Source organism: Macrobrachium rosenbergii, chromosome 54 (genome assembly GCF_040412425.1).
Source record: "Macrobrachium rosenbergii isolate ZJJX-2024 chromosome 54, ASM4041242v1, whole genome shotgun sequence".
In the NCBI taxonomy this organism is placed as follows: domain Eukaryota; kingdom Metazoa; phylum Arthropoda; class Malacostraca; order Decapoda; family Palaemonidae; genus Macrobrachium; species Macrobrachium rosenbergii.
The window spans coordinates 47603449-47623433 of record NC_089794.1 but is presented as its reverse complement, the minus strand read 5'-3'; the positions used below and the strand labels follow the sequence as shown (position 1 = coordinate 47623433).

Here is a 19985-nt window from a genome sequence, read left to right as displayed (position 1 = left end):
TGCTTTTCAGGAATGTCAGCGCCATTTCTGTGGCCTCAAGGCATATAGACGGCAAAACATCCATGAAGGAGCTGATGGAAGTCAGCCCCAGTTCTGTCACCCCTTAGAGCAGACCTGTGATCTACTAGGTCTCGAATCGCGTGCAGCATCCCTTTGTCTTGGCACATTGCCACATTGGCTTTCAGGTCACAAGCGACCTGGCAACAAGCCGCCCTCAGTTGTTAAGGAAGACCTATTGGATTAACTGGATATTTTGCAATAGTGCACGTTGCAATCTGGATTTGCCCGGTAAGCCTGAATTTGCAATTGAGTACCAGTGTCTATTCCTCTCACTAAATCTTAGAATTCATCTCCCAGAGTAAAGCCCCTTGCTGAATACTTGTATGTGTGTTCCCCATATGAATTAAGTTTATTAATGAAATAATCCTTTGCTCAGTGACATAGAGCAAATCAGCCCTCCATGGTGATAGATTATTGCAAGTGAGAGAATCTTTCAATCACGAAGCCTTACCTGGACTATTCTATTTCCAGGCACATGTTATATTGTTCAACCTTGCATTCCTGCCATCCATCTTGCTTGGAAGACTCCTGCCTTATTGCGGCAGGCTATTCAACGTGCAACATTTCCAGAAATCAGTAATTGCAAAGGAGTCCCTAGAGGGGACATAGATTCCATTGTGCTATAGACTGTAGCAGTAATGTGTTTACTGTAATCAGAATCAGTATTTTGTGGTGCTGTTAAATCTGCCTGTAACTTTCTTTATTGAGAGCTAAATCAGTATTCTTTTGATTGATTTGCCTATGTTGAGTGCAATAGATTAATGTCTTGTACTGATCAAATCTTTCAGTTAGCGACCATCCATTATTCTTATATGTAATTTTGTATATTTCATGTATTATTTGGTATTTATGGATGTCCACGTAAATTAACTGTAAAGATATATATACAGTACACACACACACACACACACACACACACACACACATATATGTATATATATATATATATATATATATATATATATATATATATATATATATATATATATCAGAATGAACCGTTTGTACTTAAACAAAAGGAAATCGAAAAAATCAGTAGAAATAATATTTTAAACAAATGCCCAAAACGGAGATTTTCAATGTTTACTGAAATGAGGCAGTTAATCCCTAGACTGAGATAACAGCAGCCACAGATATTTCAGTAATTAAAAAAGTTAAAGTTAAATTCCTCCTGGGTCTCTGTAGGCTCATAGGGCAGGCACTGATCTGTTTCTTAGGCCAACAGTCAGTGGGGGACAGGTCCCAATGCCTATGACACGTGGCCAGTGTGTCGCTAGGCCCACTGTTTAACTCCCCAGCCCGAGGGCTGGTACCTATTTTCCTACTGAAAAAAGATATAAATATCGCACATAACAACTCCGGTATCAGTTTCACAGCAGTAAAGCAAGGGCTAAGTACGTTTGATTACAGAAATATTCATTTGTACTTGGTTGCGAATCATATACCACTGTAGCAAGTTTTATGTAATGTATCCAATTTACAGTACACACACACACACACACACACACACACACACACACACACACACACACATATATATATATATATATATATATATAATTTCATATATTATATGTATATATATATATATATAAAATTTCATTTTGTGTGTGTATGTATATACATATCTATAGCTTATTTCTTGATATATCGTTATGACAAAATATCCACGCGAATTAAAAGTCATCTCATCAAAGTGATGAAAAGAAATATGCGGCAGGCTTATGCTACAAATTATTTCGTGGGCCCTAAAGAAATTACGAGTTACGTTCAGGAAAATCTATTCATCATGTGTTGTTTTACAAACTTCCATGAAAGACAAGTAAAAGAAGGGAATAGGAAATAAAAATGATACTTGCAAAACTAGCGATTTCAAGGATATCCATACATCGCATTCGGTCATGTTCCATGAAGCAAGATATTTCCAAGACTTTAGAGTCCTCGGCAAATGACAACATCGTTCGAGTTCGGACATTTGAACCTTCGGATCTTCCACTGTAACGTCGTTCTGGGCGGTAGACGTTTAATGGGAGTTTGCTAAGTAATCCTCTTTTTTTCAGGAGTGGTGCATTCAGTTCTTCCTTAATTTACCGTAGCATAATTGGTCCTGTTGTGAAGTTTTTACGAAAAAACCGTTTATCACGCGAGTAGACTACAGTTGACGCTTGAGATTTCCATCGATTGTTGTCACTCCGTTGGTCAAGTTAAATTGAACCCTGGGCTTCTGCAAGGTAACACTAGAACTTTACTATATTATTTCTAATATTGTATATTTGTTCTGGGGATTTTCGAATCTTGCTGCGTGTTTAGTCCCGTTCAAATCTTTGGCAGTCATTATAACTATTTCTGTGGGCGTTTACCCATAATCTGACGTGAGTAAACGCCCAAAATTGACAAGATTTAGAGAAGTTAAGCACAGCTCTAGCGCTTTGTCTTTTCCAAGATTTTTTGGTACGAGTCTGACTGAGTTCCTGTTCTGACGGTAAAGCTTCACGCATGATAAAGCTGCACTGTTTAGCTACAGGTATGTAGGAGTAATTTTTTTCTGTCGAGTTTAATTTTAAGTAATTTTTTTGTCATAATTTTTTTAAAGTTATAAATTTTTAAATATCATGAATTTGCTTTTTTAAATTTTTGTAATAAATTTGTTTAATTTGCCATAAATTTACTTTTTCAATTTTTGTAATAAATTTACCTTTTTAATTTGTATATACTGTTCTTGAACAACTTCACTTTACCCTCCATCCCTGTAGGGGCGGCGCCCCTGGAGCAGTGGGGGAGCCCCCATGTTCTGCATAGTAGGTCGTATGACCTACACTATGCAGGTTCTTGGGTGGTTGTGAACAAGCCAACTAATCCAACTTTCTTTCAGGTGGTAAGTCTAGACTTAATCTATTGGTTAGTTTTCTTGTGAGTTCAGATAGGTGTTATGTGTTTAAATGTGCTTGGCTACCTCCCACTCAGTTTCCAGAAGCTCCCTAAGGCTTGAGGAAATTAAGAGTGATTATGCCATCAAAGGGCAATATTCAACATTGAAACAAATTACATAATTTACAAGTCTTGGTATGTTTTACTTTAGAATTTTAGCTTCCTGAAAATGGATTAAGTTTGTGGTTATGCTAAGTCAGAGAAGTTTTGGCCTATATTCATAAAGATTTTGCCCGAATTTAAATTTTTAAGCGTAAAGTTGACTTTCGACTTAACAGAATTTTCAGAGGATTTGAATTTGGTATTTCCTTTCTCGCAACTGATACCGGGACAACTCATCCCCGGAAAACTTTTATCGGACAACTCATACCTGGACAATTGATAAAGTAAATAGGCAAGTTTTTAGTTTATAGGCGTAACAGTGATCATTTAACTCTTTTCATTATTGACTAGCATCTTTTAAATTTCATAGTTCATGCCAGTTACTGTTCGTCCAGCAACAACTCCCAAACGGTCGTCATAGCTTTTCAACGATTTTTTTTTTTTTGGTCATATATTGTTCTTGTCAAATCAGTTGGTTTTGTGCTTGTCAACTGTTTTAAAACTTAATTTAGCCCTCACAATGCCATATATAAAACCTCACTAGGAGCTAATAAGCTTGTGGATGAAACTACGTATACAATTTTCACAGGCAGAATGTAGATAAATCAAGAAAAGTATGACTATGTGAAGAAAAGATGTGAAGAGCGTGCATTCAGACAATGGCTGAGGAGGACCCATTATAGTGTCTTTAACTGGGGAACACTTTCACAGCGCTGATGTGAATGAAGTGAAATCGAGAACTGACCTCGGTTCTATAAAAGATAAAGCCTTGTCATTACAAGAGACTGCGAGAATTGTGATTGCGACAGAATGTGCTTCTCTACAAGATGAGGCGTTGGCTGGACTGCCAGCAACATCGTTTATCGCGAAGTATTCGTCGGTGGCGACAGCAGAATAGTAGTGCTCCTCCTATTCCATCAGAAAGATATGGTTTTGCAAATTTGAATCAGGGAGACCATTTTTGCAACATGGTACTGGCGTAGAAGATAAAAGAATGCTGATTTTCGTCTCATCAACAGGGTTGGATGATTTTGTTAAATTCGTGATTGGGCTGGCGATGGCACATTTAAAGTTTGTCCATCTATATATTACCAGTTGCATACAATCAGCATTCAGATAGGTAATTTGAATGTACCTCGTGTTTTCGTATTGTTACCAACAAGCAGCTTATGATCGGTGTTCTTCTGAGTTACTCTTCGCCCAGATATAGGCCCTCTTGAATAGACTAATTTCAAGGTTTCCTGACATGGAGGTAACTGATTGTTAATTTAATTTTTCTCAAAACCTCTACCGAAAACTTGTCGAGCTAGGACACAAAGTCCAATACAATACAGATGAAGTGTTTCGTCTAAATAGAAAGTTCTTTGACTTGTGTTATTGTTGCATATGAAGAACTGTCCGACGACGATAGTTTGTCACAAAAATTTTTCGTATTTTGAAGTGACTTCCATAGGACCCGAAAGATGAGGAGGCGCTAGAAAACGTCGTCTGGCTCCAGTATTTCCAATTGATATATGGAATATTTCAGAGAGGACTTCAGCTGGCATGGCTAGAACTAATAATAGCCTTGAAGATTTTCAAAATGCCTTACAAAATTCAATTTCATTCCAACATCCGATTATCTGGAAATTAATAAATACACCAAAGTTGGAGGTGATTTTAGCGCTGAAAAAGAAAATTGATTTGGAATGGGGAGTGCAAATCACTTCAAGACAGGTTTACAAAGAGTGCAACAAGCAACGACTTACCTGAGTAAGATCCTTGCCAGAAAATGTCTTTCTTAAAAGCTGTGGCTTATAATCTGCACTTAGTTTCAGTTTTAGTAAATTCTTGTTATACTGACAGTCTTGAATGTTTTTAGTTTTCATTGTCCCCCCAAAATAAAGTTTTTCTTTTAATGTTTGTTTTACTCTTGATTTTTCTTTTAAAATTAAATTATCACTTTACACCTGTTACCTGTTATGAGTTGTCCTATATATAAATTGCCCTGGATATTAAATGTCTAGGTATAAGGTGTCTGATATAGCTGTCCTGGTAATAGTTGCCCAGCACGTATAGGGTTAGGAAGCTCCCTAAATGTACGGGTCATCTACAATAAAAGGCCTTGCTTATCCAATACCTAATCTCTTGAAAATCATCAAAACCATGCTAAATTTTCCCCAGAGAGATTATGTCCAGAGTAGAGCCGTGTCCACGGTAGCGGGGCACTGCCCGACGGGCAAACTCTGTTCCCATAACCCGTTCCACTATACTAACCGACCGAGTATGGAGCCAGAACGATGCGATTGTCTGGTAACACTGCTTCAGAAGCAAGAGGAAATATAAATAGCTGGAAGTGCCCGACGGGCATGCCCGCTAGTGTGGACAGGCCATAATGTTTGGATTTCTGCTGTAAGCAGATGGAATTAGTTTATGAAGTTTATCAGTAACTCATAGCTAGGGACTTTCAGCTCCTGTTAACAGACAGCACGAAAGCGATTTTTTGTTTATTTAAAAGTATGGAAATTTTAAGTCATGGATATTTTTTTGCATATAATAACTGGAATATCTGTTTACTTTGAGTGGGGTGTAGTCAAGTTAAGTTTGTCAGGTATGTTATTAGTGTTGATATTGTTAAGTTATTCATAGCATAAGCAGCGTATTTATGATGCTATCCGCTAACACTGAGTTTGTTAGTCTAAGAACACAGGAAATGAGTTTATTACTCCATGAACACAGGCAATGAGTTTGTTACTCATAAACACAGGCAATAAGTTTGATACTCATGCACAAGCAGTGAGTTTGGAAGTTACTCTTGAATATGGGCAATGAGTTTGAAATGTTCCTCGTGAACACTGGCAATAGTTTTGTGATGTTGCCCACGGATACTGACAATAGCTTTGTGATGCCATCCATGAAAAAGGTCAGTGCTCCGTGGGGCTGGTCATAACATAAGCGGGAACTGTGATGCTTCCGTGAACAGTGCTTTGTGGGACTTTTTATGAACGCAGGCAGTGAGTTTGGGATGCTATCCATAATCAAGGCATAAGTTTCCAATGGTAGGCTACTCATCAACAAGGCTTGAGTATGTGAAATACTCATTAACATAGATAATGAGGTTGTGAAGATATATGAACTGGATGCAATTGTTGGTACCCATTAATTTAGTGAATGCGGTGCTGTAATGAACGTCAGTGTTCGTCAAGCTATCCATGGCAATCAGGTGTTTGATCGTATTGCTATAAAGCGCCTGAAATGCTTAAAAAGTCATCAGGCAGTTAATGCATGTACCATTAATACATTTGTAAGTACAGTATACGAAGGCAGGAGCCGCTGGGTCTTTTTTAATAGTTAGTGGCAAAACTGATCTATGATGCAATCATTTCCTCCCTAACAAGAGCTCACATTACACAACTTCGTTGCTTTATTTTAAAGTTCAGCGGTTTAACTTTTCCCTGAATTCTTTTTAAGAATGCGACTTTTATCATAGTATGTGTGTTATCTTAATTTTGAATTTGGCGATTTTCGGAACAATACATTTCATAAATATTAATATACAAATTTTGTTTAAGTAGTTTCTACGTATAGCGAAAATTTTTAACTTTAAATAGCGTCAGAAGCAGAGTAGCATTGTAAAGTGTGAATGTTTGTTATACGGTGGTTACAGGCTTTCAGTGGGTAATAACCTTTTTTAGGCATTGATTGGAGAAACGTAACTTATGGTTTTTATAAGCTAATTATCCTCAAAGTAAAAGATACCGTGCCTATTTCAAGAAATATTAAAGTGAACGTTCTCTTTACGGAGTTGCCGAGTAATTGCAGTGAGAACATTTTCTGCTGCCGTTGTTTTCTGTTACAGGTCACAACTTGCTGGAGGAACCAGAGTTCAAGAAAATGTGCAGAAACGGGGCGGATTTGTGAACCTTTCAGTGTTAGGCTGATATTTCTATGGATCCAAGATGTCGACAAGATGGATGTAGGCTTCTACTCGTTTAATTTCTAATTTTTCCACGCTGCGCTTTTCATTAAAATCCTGATCGGTTTGTAAGCTAGGTTCCTCGGAAATTCTGCATTCGTAAACCTACCATTTGGCTGTGTATTATAATTTTTTTTTAATTAATAAATAATGGGTTTTCAGTTTTTGACTACTTCTACGGTAGCCTATTTTACTGGGGAAAACAAAGTATGTGGAATCTGGTTTATCATCCACATAATTACAGATGTTGAAGGTAAAAACTACTTAATTTGGAAATATATCGGACTGTTTAACAGTATTCACGTGAGAGTGATTACACATGTGAAAGGCCTATATCAAATATTAAACGTAAGCAAATTAATGTAAGCCATCCTCGTGGAATCGTTGAAAATTCCATTTGTTCAACACTTAGTGGAAATGTGGTTTGGGTATTGGTTGTGACGACTCAAATGCCCTTAGCTAATCTGTGGGACAACAAGCTGAAATCTGAATAAATGTACAGTACCAAGAGCGCCGTTAAATGTATTGGGAGCAAAAAATTATTTGTAATTAGAAGGTAACACCAAATATCAAATTACTTGTTTCATGGAGCTATAGCCTCATCGCAATAACCTGGCGGAGAAGCCCCGCCCACCACTGTAACTGCATAGATTGCAGGATTCGTCAGTATTGTATCTATTTCGAATTTAATCAATAACAAGCATACAAAATATAGCATATCATTACAAAATCTTGATGTAATATATGAATTTCTATTCTTTCTGCATAGCTGCTATCACTGAAACACTTGTCATTGTATAAAAAACGAAGAAAAAAAAAAACGAGTGCAACTGTATGCAAAGAAAGGGGAGGCGTGCTGGTTAATGGAACAGCCATTGTTTTGGCGGGATATAGAATCTTACACTGGTCACCTCATCAGCTGATTTCATTGATGTCAACAAATTTCTGATATTTTTCATCCCATTTGAAGGTAAATACTTACATAGCTTCATATATTTACATATTTAATTTTCTGCGTAATCTAACACAAAGTAAAGGTGTCTTTATATATATATATATTCGTAATGAGCGATCGGAGGAGGATCAGGTAAGCATTACCCATATATAGGTCTATTAATAATTTTCCCCAGCTCTCCAGTTCCAATCCAGTTGTTAAAGGCCACACGTGTCCGTAGATGGTTGGTTAGGAATGGAAGGTTTGATCCAGTTCAACAAAGTGGGGTAAACATTTCAGAAAATTGTAGATATCTCCTAACAAATAAAGTAAAAAAAAAAAAAAACTGGTCTAGAACGAGGCATTTTCTTCCATCCGTTTTGTTTTATTTATTTTTTGTATTTTATTTTTATCTTATTTTTTTTGTTTATCCAATGGCAATATTGAGTACCAGTATAGGATTTTATTACAGGGCTGAACTAGAGTTACTAGTGCTGATTGCAGTGTAGTCAAACTCAGAAATCATCGCTAGAATTTGGAATACTTGGAGACAGTTGAGGTTCACAGATCGGTTAGGCTATTTACTAAAATTCCTTGCTTAAGTGGTTGAATTTGGCGGAGCCGATTGGTAGCCTCGTATGGGTCTAGTTCCAATAATTGTATAAACCAAAAAATTATATCTCTTCTTTATTTTATGCGACTATACATTTAAGCAATTATATTATGAGGTTTGTTTATGAATTTATGCAGTCGTATTGTAAATGAAGCTGTAGGCAATAGGCCTATATGTGGTTAATTGCCTTCGTTTGCTAACATTCACTTTTAAATTATAACTTTAACGTTATGTCATTTTAATACATGTTTCTTGGCATATAGAAAAGATACATACATATAATTTTTCGACATATATTTCCCGATTTAGTATTATTATTACTCAATAAATACATTAAAAACTATATATTATTTCCATTTATTGGTATGAAAGTTTGATATTGTGATGGTCTGCTACACTTCCATGAACAAAGGCCATAAGCTACCTGGCTAAATACTGGATTTAACGCTGAGGTGAAAAGAATTCTAAGTTATAGATTTAAAAAAAAATCTGAATAACTGAAGTTAAATTCTTGTTAAAGTATTGCTCGACGATTTCAATGAGGAGCCGGGAGAGGAGGTCGACTGGCAAACAAATCTGGTTGACCGCATAAAGATTTGAGATGCGAATTTTCTTTTACAAGAAACATTTAATGATTTGTTTTAACGATTTTCGTTTAATAGGTCACTTCGATTGTGAATAACCTCATAGGTCCCAGCGCTTTGTTTTCGTCTTAATTTCATATTCCATTCAATTTAATACGCCACTAGTATACGGTAATGACCATTATTTTCACAGCCATCCATGAAACCCCCGTTGGGTGGTAGCGCCGTCAGTGCACCTCATGCGGTGCACTGTAGGCATTACTTAAGGCTCTTTGCAGCGTCCCTTCGTTCCCTAGCCACAACCCCTTTCATTCCTTTTACTGTACCTACGTTCGTATTCTCTTATATCTGTCTTTCCACCCTCTCCTATCAATGGTTCATAGTGCAACTGCGAGTTTTTTCTCCTGTTACACCTTTCACACCTTTCTACTCTCAATTTTCCTTTTCAGCGCTGAATGACCTCCTAGGTCCCAGCGTTTGGCCTTAGGCTTAAATGCTATATTCTAATCTGTTCTATCCATGAAACCAATCTAAAGACTAAGGACTGGTTGTTTAGGATAGTAACTATTACGGATACTATTGGCTTATTGAGTTTGTGAATTTGACACGGAGTAGGAGATAAATGAGCAAAATAGTCGAACTTAGTAATCAAAGACGTTTGGGGGATTTTAACATGACTGCCGTCGGGTATGGAATGCTTCTTGTGGGTGTATCATATGAAATGGTATTTGTGTTGATGGGTCTCTTTAATTGCTATCGTTTCTGCTTATTACGGAAGTGAAAACTGTAAACTACTGAAGGAATTTGTGAATGAAGTAAAATACATGTTATAAAAAATTTATTAGCACATAGGCCCCATATTTTACAAATGAATTCTCAATACGGTTTTTAATAAACTGGTTGCTCTAAAACAGAATGGTTGTGGTAAAATGTTATTACCTTTTAAATATGTTTAGTTAATTGTAAAGAAACGAATCTGAGAAACTGGTACCAGGCACGAACAATGAGCATTATAGTGAAAGAAGTGACATCTCGGGATGCTGCTAAGTCTGTTTTTACTCAAAGCGTGCCGTCGTTTAATATGGGTCGTGCTATAAAGGCCAATAGATTTGCTAAGCGAGCTTCATCGTAAACTGAACGTTCTTTGAAGGAAAAGCCGGAAGGGAAAGAAAGAACTGAGGAATTGGAATTCGAATATAGAATTTAGGCCAAAAGCCAAGCGCTGGGACCTATAAGGTCATTCAGCGCTGAAAGGGAAATTGACGGAAAGAAGGTTTGAAAAATGTAACATGAGGAAAACCTTGCAGCTGCACTGTCAAACAATTGTTAAAGAGGGTAGAAAGTCAGATGGAAGGAAGAGCATATGAAAGGAGGTAGAGAAAAGGGAATGAAAGAGGTTGCAGCTAAGAGCCGAAAGGACGCTGTGAAGAACCTTGAGTCATGCCTACAGTGCACCATGTGAGGTGCACTGAGGGCACTACCCACTTACAGGAGAGTTGAGAAACTGCTAAAGGTGAGGATGGCAGACCCAATAAAGAATTGCTTAGGCCGAGGAGGATAGACCAGAAATTAGGGTGAGGAAGTGAGGCGCGAAAACAAATTGCTTAGGCCGAGGAATAATTTCGAAAAGTATAAACCCCTCGGGCCCCAGCTGCAACCCCTTTCATTCCCTTCACTGTACCTCCGTTTATATTCTCCCTCTTCCATCTTACTTTCCACCCTCTGCAAAAAAACAATTGTTTCATAGTGCAACTGCGAAGTTTTTCTCCTGTTACACCGTTCAAACCTTCTTACCGACTGTCAATTTCCGTTTCACCGCTGAATGACCTCATAGGTGCCACGCTTGGCCTTTGGCCTAAATTCTATATTCCAGTTCCAATTCAACAAGCAAAAAGCTATAAATGAGTGAACAGCAATATACGTGATAGTGCATGTCACTTGGAGATGATGTTTTATGTTTATAGTTTAGGGAATGAAAACCTTCTGGTAGGGATCCGTGTGCACCTCACGCGGTGCGCTGTAGGCATTACTTAAGGTTCTTTGCAGCTTCCCTTAACCCCTAGCTGCAACCTCCCTCATTTCTTTTACTGTACGTTCTTATTCAATTTGACTTTCCCCCCTCTCTAAAAATTGTCTCCTAGTGCAACTGCGAGGTTTTCCTCCTGTTACACCTTTCAAACCTTCTCACTGGCTGCCCAGTTTCTCTTTCAGCGCTGAATGACCTCATAGGTCTCAGGGCTTGGCCTTTGGCCAAATTCTATGATCTTTTCTATGGCATTTAAGGCGGCATTTAATGCCTTGTCCACACGATCGGTTATCGGCCGGCTGCTGCGTTGGTCCTTCAGCCGGCTCCATCCCCTAGTCAGCTCAGTGGTCTGGTTAAACTACTTTAATAATAATAATGGCATGATTGTTATGAACTCGCTTGTAGGTGGGTTGAATTGTTGCCATGTTGGGCAGTAGGAAATTAGTGGTAGTCAGACCCATGCGATATATATATATATATATATATATATATATATATATATATATATATATATATATATATATATATATATGCATATATATATATATATATATATATATATATATATATAAAATATATATATATATATATATATATATATATATATATATATATATATATATTAAAACAGCCATGTGCATGTCATTAATCGTTAATATGTAAAGCATCATGAACAGAGTATATAAAATTTGAGCATAAAATTTGAGCATATGTAAACATTGTATAAAATAAGTATTGGGAAGCCTTGTGTGTGTGTATATATATATATATATATATATATATATATATATATATATATATATTGCATGTGTGTATATGTATGTATTTACCCATTAATACGCATACATAACATGTGTATGTTTGTACAAATACGAGTGAACCTAATGTACGTATATATATATATATATATATATATATATATATATATATATATATACTGTATATATATATGCATATATATACATATACTCATTACGGTGCTGGAAATTCGCTGCTTTATCCCTACTTTTTGCCCGATGACACAAGACGTCCCGGTTTACCCGGGACAGTCCCTATTTTTGCATCACCCGTCCCGGCGTCCCCGAAAAGTCAGGAAATGTCCCGGCCTGTGGCGTTTTCCAACGGACTGCGCACTTTTCCCTAGACCCATTCTGATTCCAAGTCATACTTTCTGCTCGTCATGACGTCAGACGGGGTTAGTCGACCTTCAGAGTCTGACTCCTACTGGTGCAGTGTTGTAGAAAGGTGGAAAAAGCTATTTAAAATTGTTTTAATAAATGTAAAAAGTGAAGTTTGCGGGAAATCATTAGACAAATGGTCTGTCTTGCTACAAGCTTTTTTTTTTTGTGAAGATCCATGTGCAGGGCTGTGATTATATTTTGTACATAATAATCAGGCAGCATCATTTCAAGCAACTGTTCTGCAAATTGAAAATCCGACTGCAACATGTGTTGAAGTGTACAGATCTTTGAAAGACCTTAATGACAAATGCAGGGAAAGAGAAGAAAGTTAAAGTCAAGTATACCTTAGTTTAACCAGACCACAGCTCTCCTAGAAAGGGCTGGCCCGAAGGATTAGACTTATTTTACGTGGCTAAGAACCAATTGGTTACCTAGCAACGGGACCTACAGCTTATTGTGGAATCCAAACCACATTCTAGCGAGAAATGAATTTCTATCACCAGAAATAAATTCCTGTAATTCTCGGGCCTAGCAGAACGCTAGCCGAGAACTCTACCGACTCTCCAACGAGGAACTGGGAAAGAGAAGAACTAGGAGGAAGTTCATTTCCATGATAGTTCAAAGTAAGTTGAAGGAGTTGGATGAAGAGATTGATACAAAGGAGCTCTATTCACAAATGACTGAATTGTATGAACCGAGTGCAAATTAACTGGACTGCTGGTGCAGTCAATTTGAAGGGATAGATATTTTTGAGTAGGTGCTTTTGAGATCACAACCATCATGGGAAGATGTTCAAAAGTGCTTTGGTTTTGTGAATGACATATTTCCTGGCAAGATCAATGACAATGAACTATGTGATGAGATCTCCAATAGCCAAAGATATGCCACTGCAGAAAAAGTTAATGAGTGGGCTACGGCAGAATTCCCAGTAGAGAAACCATGGATGGAAATCTTTCAGCACTTTATCAACCGTTATGTTCCATGTGCTAATGTGAAAGTACTCATGGCAGAATTTGCATTGTTATAATGTCTTCCAGGGACGAATACTCTCACTGAAAGAGTCTTTTTTTTCTGATGAACAACTTGTGGACACCAGATAAATCGCAACTCAAAGTCGATACATTGAAACATATGCTGGTTGTCAAATGCAATTTCAGTGATTCATGTGACAAGTTGTATGATATGTTATTAAAAAATCCTGATGTCCTGAGAGCTATTTATCCATCTCAGAAATATTAGTGTGTCATGATTATGAAAATAATAATTACAATAAATTTGTTGATCCTTCATATTTCTGGCATACGTCGGTTGTGCCAATTTCTTTTCATTTTTTAACAACGTCAATTATTATTAGTTACTTGCTCAATGACCAGCTGTTTTTCCTTTTATGAACGTTGAAAAAGTGACATGTTCAACCTCAGACTCAGACAGTATTAATAAATTACTCCCAAAACACTTCCGGTACTTATCTACTTTCACCTCCGATTCCTGATTAACACAACGTCAAGTTTCAGTACGTCCATAACATACAGTATGCTATATAATATACGCTAGTGAATTTGTTCTTTGCTCTTCAGGAAAGCATGTCTTTCACTCAATTTTCACGATACGTTTCTGGCTTCGGGGGCTTTCCAAATTGAATGGCTTACTGGAACTTTAAATTTCATTATTTCAAAAAACAAACCCCGAAAGGTACCCCTTCAGAATACGAGCTTTCAAAAAAACTAAGTTTCACGGCTGTATCTTTTACCGTTATTGCTCCACAGATATGTTAGGTTCCTCACCCACCCGCCCACCCTAAACCAGATCCCTAGAACGCCAAAAATCGATATCTGGATCTCCGGAACGGCTGAACGGATTTCGATGAAATTTGGCACGATTAGAGACCTTAGTGGGGAGCCTCTAAAGCCAATATTTCATCCCGATCGGTTGAATATTTTCAGAGTTATAAAGGGCCGAAGTCGGGGTTATTATGTACTCCGGGTGGGCTGGGTTTGACTAACCGCCAGCTACCATGGCGGCTAATGTTTTGGAGATAAGAAGTTCCTCATTGGACGGGTAGGTACCGTTCTCAGGTAGCACTCTGCTGGCCCCGAGTTCGATTCTCCGACCGGCCAATGAAGAATTAGATGAATTTATTTCTGGTGACAGAAATTCATTTCTCGGCATAATGTGGTTCGGATTCCACAATAAGCTGCAGGTCCCTTTGCTAAGTAACCAATTGGTTCTTAGCCACGTAAAATAAATCTAATCCTTCGGGCCAGCCCTACGAGAGCTGTTAATCAGCTCAGTGGTCTGGTTAAATTAAGGTATAATTAATTTTTTTTGGAGATAAGAAAATCAATGAAAAATAGTTTGGAAGGTTAGCGGTGCTCGCTGCATTGAAATACGACTGGTCCCCCCAACCTTTCTCTCTCTCTTGCTATTTATACGGTGTATAATATTCCATCATCGTAAATCAAGAGTTTTGTTGCAGTGCTCATAAACAACTCCTGTGACATGCGCAGTATTACCGTCATGTGTGTGTGAGAGACGTCATGTGTGTGAGAGAGAGAGAGAGAGAGAGAGAGAGAGAGAGAGAAAGGGCCAAACAGAGCAACTTGAGACGGAAATAAAGAAAATCTATTTTCAATTGTTCTTGATGTCGTCTTCTCTATTTTTTATATGAGAGAGAGAGAGAGAGAGAGAGAGAGAGAGAGAGAGAGAGAGAGAGAGAGAGAGAGAGAGAGAGCAACTTGAGACGGAAATAAAGAAAAACTATTTTCAATTTCCTTGATGTAGTCTTCTATAGTTTTTATATGAGAGAGAGAGAGAGAGAGAGAGAACGGAGTCCCGTATGGATGCAGAAGAGTGCGCCAAGCACTTGAGTCTTTCAGCGTGGTCAATGGCCCTATCTCACGTACACAAATAAGGAGGCATTGATCGCTGGGCATCGTGGACCCACATGGGACGCCAGGACATGATTATTGGTTTTGATGAGGGTTCGGCTCTGATGCTCTGGCTTACGTCAAAGCTGGCTTTTTCATGCTCGGTGTCTGCCTCCTTTTTCAAGTCCGTTTGCCCGTCTGCCCTCTGGCTCTGTTAGGGCCCAAGGAAAGGATTGATGGAGAAAGGAAAATAGTTTAAGATGCTTATTTTCTTCTCTCTCTCTCTCTCTCTCTCTCTCTCTCTCTCTCTCTCTCTCTCTCTCTCTCATTCGCGTAGAAGGGTAATGAGTAAGGAAATGAAAAAAATCAGTGAGGGGAAGAAAATAAATTCATCTCTCCCTCTCTCTCTTTTGTTGAAATGCCAGTAGACAAAATAAATAAACATTCAAGAGATTAATTGACTTTAGTTCTCTCTCTCTCTCTCTCTCTCTCTCTCTCTCTCTCTCTCTCTCTCTCTCTCTCTCTCTCTCTGTATGATCAACAGACTCCTCAGGAAGAAGATCGAATATTAATCCTTTCTTTATTGGATGTTGTTTATTTTGCAAGATTTTTTTCTTACCTGGTTATCGTATGGGAATCTTTAGATAATACGCCCTACATATAACGATATAACCTTGATCTTTCAAATGCATATTATATATAATGTATATATATACACAATATATATATATATATATATATATATATATATATATATATATATATATATATATATATATATATATATATATATATATATATTGCGCGTGTGTGTGTGTCTGTGTATGCGAGTTTTTATTGCGCAAAGTTGAAAGTATATTTGCTATCCGGATCTCTGAACAGAAACTTTAAATATTTGATTAAATTTTTAAGAAAGTTGGATAGTCAAATCAGCTAGAAATCTTGCCGTGTTACTGTAATTAACTATACAGTAATGGGTGTGTGAGTGTTAATATTAATAAACGCAACTCTTCAGGTGACTACAGACCTGTTCATTAAAGAAAGACATTCAAGAACTCACGAAACACAGCAAAGAAATTGCATCCCACATCTTTGTGGTGATGCCATGAAGTATTACAAGCGTAAAGAATTCTTCGGTCTAATTAACCAAGAGAAGTAATAATGAATTCTCGGAATAATCTATGGCTAACGACGTCTCAGTGTAAAGAGGGATTACTCTTCATTTCAATTTCGTGGCTGTATCTTCGTACAGAGGCGTTCTTCGTTGTCTCCGAGTTGACTGGCGATGAATGTCTCATAATTTCGTGCTTCCCTCCCTTTTCTGAATTCTAGGGAGGGGATATCATCCGCTAATCTAAATGGGAAGTATTAACCGAATAAGTGACGTTTTTCTTCATTAATTAATGGGAAGCAGTGATAAATTTTTCCTGCATCTCTTAGCCAAAATAATTTTTCAATTATTTTTCTTGGTAGTAAAAGTGATGGCATTTCAGTGTAAGTTAAACTAGAGTAAATCTTGTAATCTATTTGATGAGTTGCCAGTATTTTCTGGCCATCGAAATAAGAAGCCTTTTATTTGAGTTGATTAACCGCATTTTACAAAAAAAAATAAAAATTTTTAAACTATTTTTCATAATGAAGCTACCAGAATAAGTTTACTCTGGTAACTTCATTGTAAAAAATAGTTAAATATATGTTTTTTTCTGTAAAATGCGGTTACCTCATTTCTAATTCATAAGCAGTAATATCTTTTTACTTTACACCGGTAATTTTTTCTTTCTTTAAATTTTTGAAAAAATCATTATTTTTTCATTGCGTTGTCCGTATTTCCAAAGTCCTATCACGTCCCAGCTGAGATTTCTAAAAATAAATAAATAAATTAATAAATAAATAAATAAAGATAAAATTCCGCTGCCTATTCCTTTTCTATTCCTCATCTGTTTTCCGAGTGGCTGTGCAGTCCATGGACAATTTTTCAGCTTTATCTTTTTTATTTTTGGGGACGAATATTCACTAGAATCTTCATTGTATATAAATGAAGATAATCTCTCCTACATGACAAGCACACAGGTATTCACTTACTGGAAGAAACTAGAAGACTGAATAGATTTCCAGTTTATTATTATTCAGGAGGCAACTTTTGTTTTGACCACGAAATACTGTATATTTTAATATCCTTTGCTTAATTGATATCTATCTTGTATAATGCTGGAGGATAATTCTTTCAAAGCATGCGTGCTCGCGGACATTCCCACAAAACACAAACACACACACACATATATATATAATTATATGCTGTATATAAATACTTTTATAAATAGTTGATCTGTTGCTGTTATAATATTATATATATATATATATATATATATATATATATATATATATATATATATATATATATCAATCTATCTATCTATCTATCTATATATATACACACACACATATATATATTATGCATATGTGTGCGTCTCTATGCAATGACACAGAGAGAGAGAGAGAGAGAGAGGGAGAGAGAGAGAGAGAGAGAGAGTGATAGCACAGAAGATATCATTTCCTTTTTCGAATATCCCTTTGTATGCAAATGAGCGATGTCACTCTTAAGTGATAACCCGAAACGCAATGGATTACACACACACACACACACACACACACACACACACACACACACTCACAAAGGGACACTGATTTGGTGACGTAAAAGAGCCATTACTCAACTTCCTATTTGGCCCTAGTCTTAAGAAGACGTTGGTTTCGACTCAACTCTTAGATAATTTTGTCTAAATAAAAAGATTGGTCCTTTCCTCCCATGGCACAGTCTTATGGAGGTTTGACAATTCAAGGTTTGAACTCTAATACTGTAAAGAAATAAAAATAAAAACAAAGAAAAAAGTTTGTTGTATATTTTTAACTTTTGGACGTTGGCTGTATGGGGAAACATTACTCTCTCTCTCTCTCTCTATGTGACATAACGCCAAGAAAACAATGACATAAACATGCCATTCTTAGGCTAACGACGCTGTTAAGCAGTAAGAAAACATAGGAACCTTTAAATCTTGATTTTTTTTTATTACGAAAGCATTGAAAAATCACACATCCCATTCCAGCTCATACTGCGAAAGAGACATTGATTTGCACTTTAGCATTATGAGACTAGTGATTGGGTATAAAAGTAACAAAAGCAAACACTCGTTTAAATTGTATCGTATGAAGCTTTTAATAAAAAAAAATGAAAGAATTGCTTCTCATCTTGTGCATTACAGTATATGGCAAATACCGATACAAACTGAATTTCCAAGGTAATGATGCCGTACGAAAAAACTAAAAAAAAAAAAAAACACGATTGAGGTTGCGAATATGACATTGCCCTGAGCAGTGTCTCGAAGACCGCTGCCTGCATCGCCGCCCCATATCCTCCTACTCCTTCGTTCCATGTGTTTGCGTGTGCGTGCGATTGTGCGTTTACGTCAGACGCCCTCAAAGAACCTCTTTCTCCTAGTGCAACTTCTCAACTCGGTGCCCCACTCCTCCGCACTTGTAAGAGAAGAGAGAGAGAGAGAGAGAGAGAGAGAGAGAGAGAGAGAGAGAGAGAGAGATGGTGTTGCCAACGAGACGATAATTATGTTTATTATGATACATCCTTTAATGCTCACTACTTTTTTTTTAACCCGCATACATCATCTTACATTCTTCAGACTTTCTTTCGTCTTTACCAGCACTCAAGTCTCACTGAATAAAGTCTGACAGTTCTCGTTGTGCTCATCACACTGGTGGTTATGCTTTCTTTCTTCTTACTTATCGATTTACGTATTGCATATTTCGTTTAACAGTTCGTTGAACACTGAGAGACAAATGAAGAGACACACTGCCACTCAGTTCGGCCGTAGGGCAAAAGAGTCAAGGGTCATGAGTTGAACTCACTGCGGAACACTTCAACCATTTAAAATCCTTCTGCACCTCCCGGTCTTAAGCCTTGCTACGACCTCGGGTGCGTTTTTAGCGGGTGAATCAGTAACTTACCTTTAACTGGCTCTTTGCGACAACTCCTGTCTTCTGGTGATCTAGAGCGTCGAATGCAAACCATAAGCTGTTCGCCACAAGCTGTCCCAGGGTCGCCATCGCAGGCGAACCGGGGGAACAAGTGAGCATCGTCGTTCGAAGACCCACCCTGGATGCCCACCCTGTGCCAGCGAAGATTTAAATGAATCATTTTACCTCCTTTTAACGCTTCGTCACGGCTTGAATAAAGGCTTTCTGGAGATGGCAAGGTCGGTTTTCATCAATTTGAACATATGAGCGGCTATCTTGGATCGAAAAGCAAGTGGAAGTTGAAGTGATGGTTGTTTCCAGCGATATTTGGAGACCTCGCGTGCCTATACGGCCTTCGTCTTGCACCCCTGCCCTGGCCCTCCCGCCAAGTACTCCCTACCAACCACCGCCACCTTACAGTACATTTCTCTCTTATTTGTTGATAATCATCTCATCCCGTTTAAAGGCAAATTCTCCTCAACGATTGTCGTCTGAAGTCTTGCAAAACTCCTGCCAAATCCTACCTCTGACCACGGGGCATTTTACCACTCATAGTTGATGGTAACGGTGCCATACGTAAGAATTCGGGTTGTAGGTCATTACACGCGAGAAAGTGCCCTCCCTCGCCATCCGGTATCACCCCTACCCTCCCCTCGGGGGTCCCATTCCCTAAGAAACTACCTGAGAGTCTTCGACCATACCGTAACTT

The 19985-nt window shown here is 37.7% G+C and overlaps 1 protein-coding gene across 1 annotated transcript in view; it reads right to left on the bottom strand.

Annotated features, from left to right (window-relative positions):
* Positions 1-19618, bottom strand: part of LOC136835069 (switch-associated protein 70-like) — a 40004-nt gene extending 20386 nt beyond the window's left edge. The window contains exon 1 of the mRNA XM_067098234.1: positions 19268-19618. Within this exon, the coding sequence (XP_066954335.1) occupies positions 19268-19396 (129 nt within the window). The 5' untranslated portion in view covers positions 19397-19618. The remainder of the gene's footprint in view (positions 1-19267) is intronic.
* Between the last annotated feature and the right edge of the window lie 367 nt (positions 19619-19985).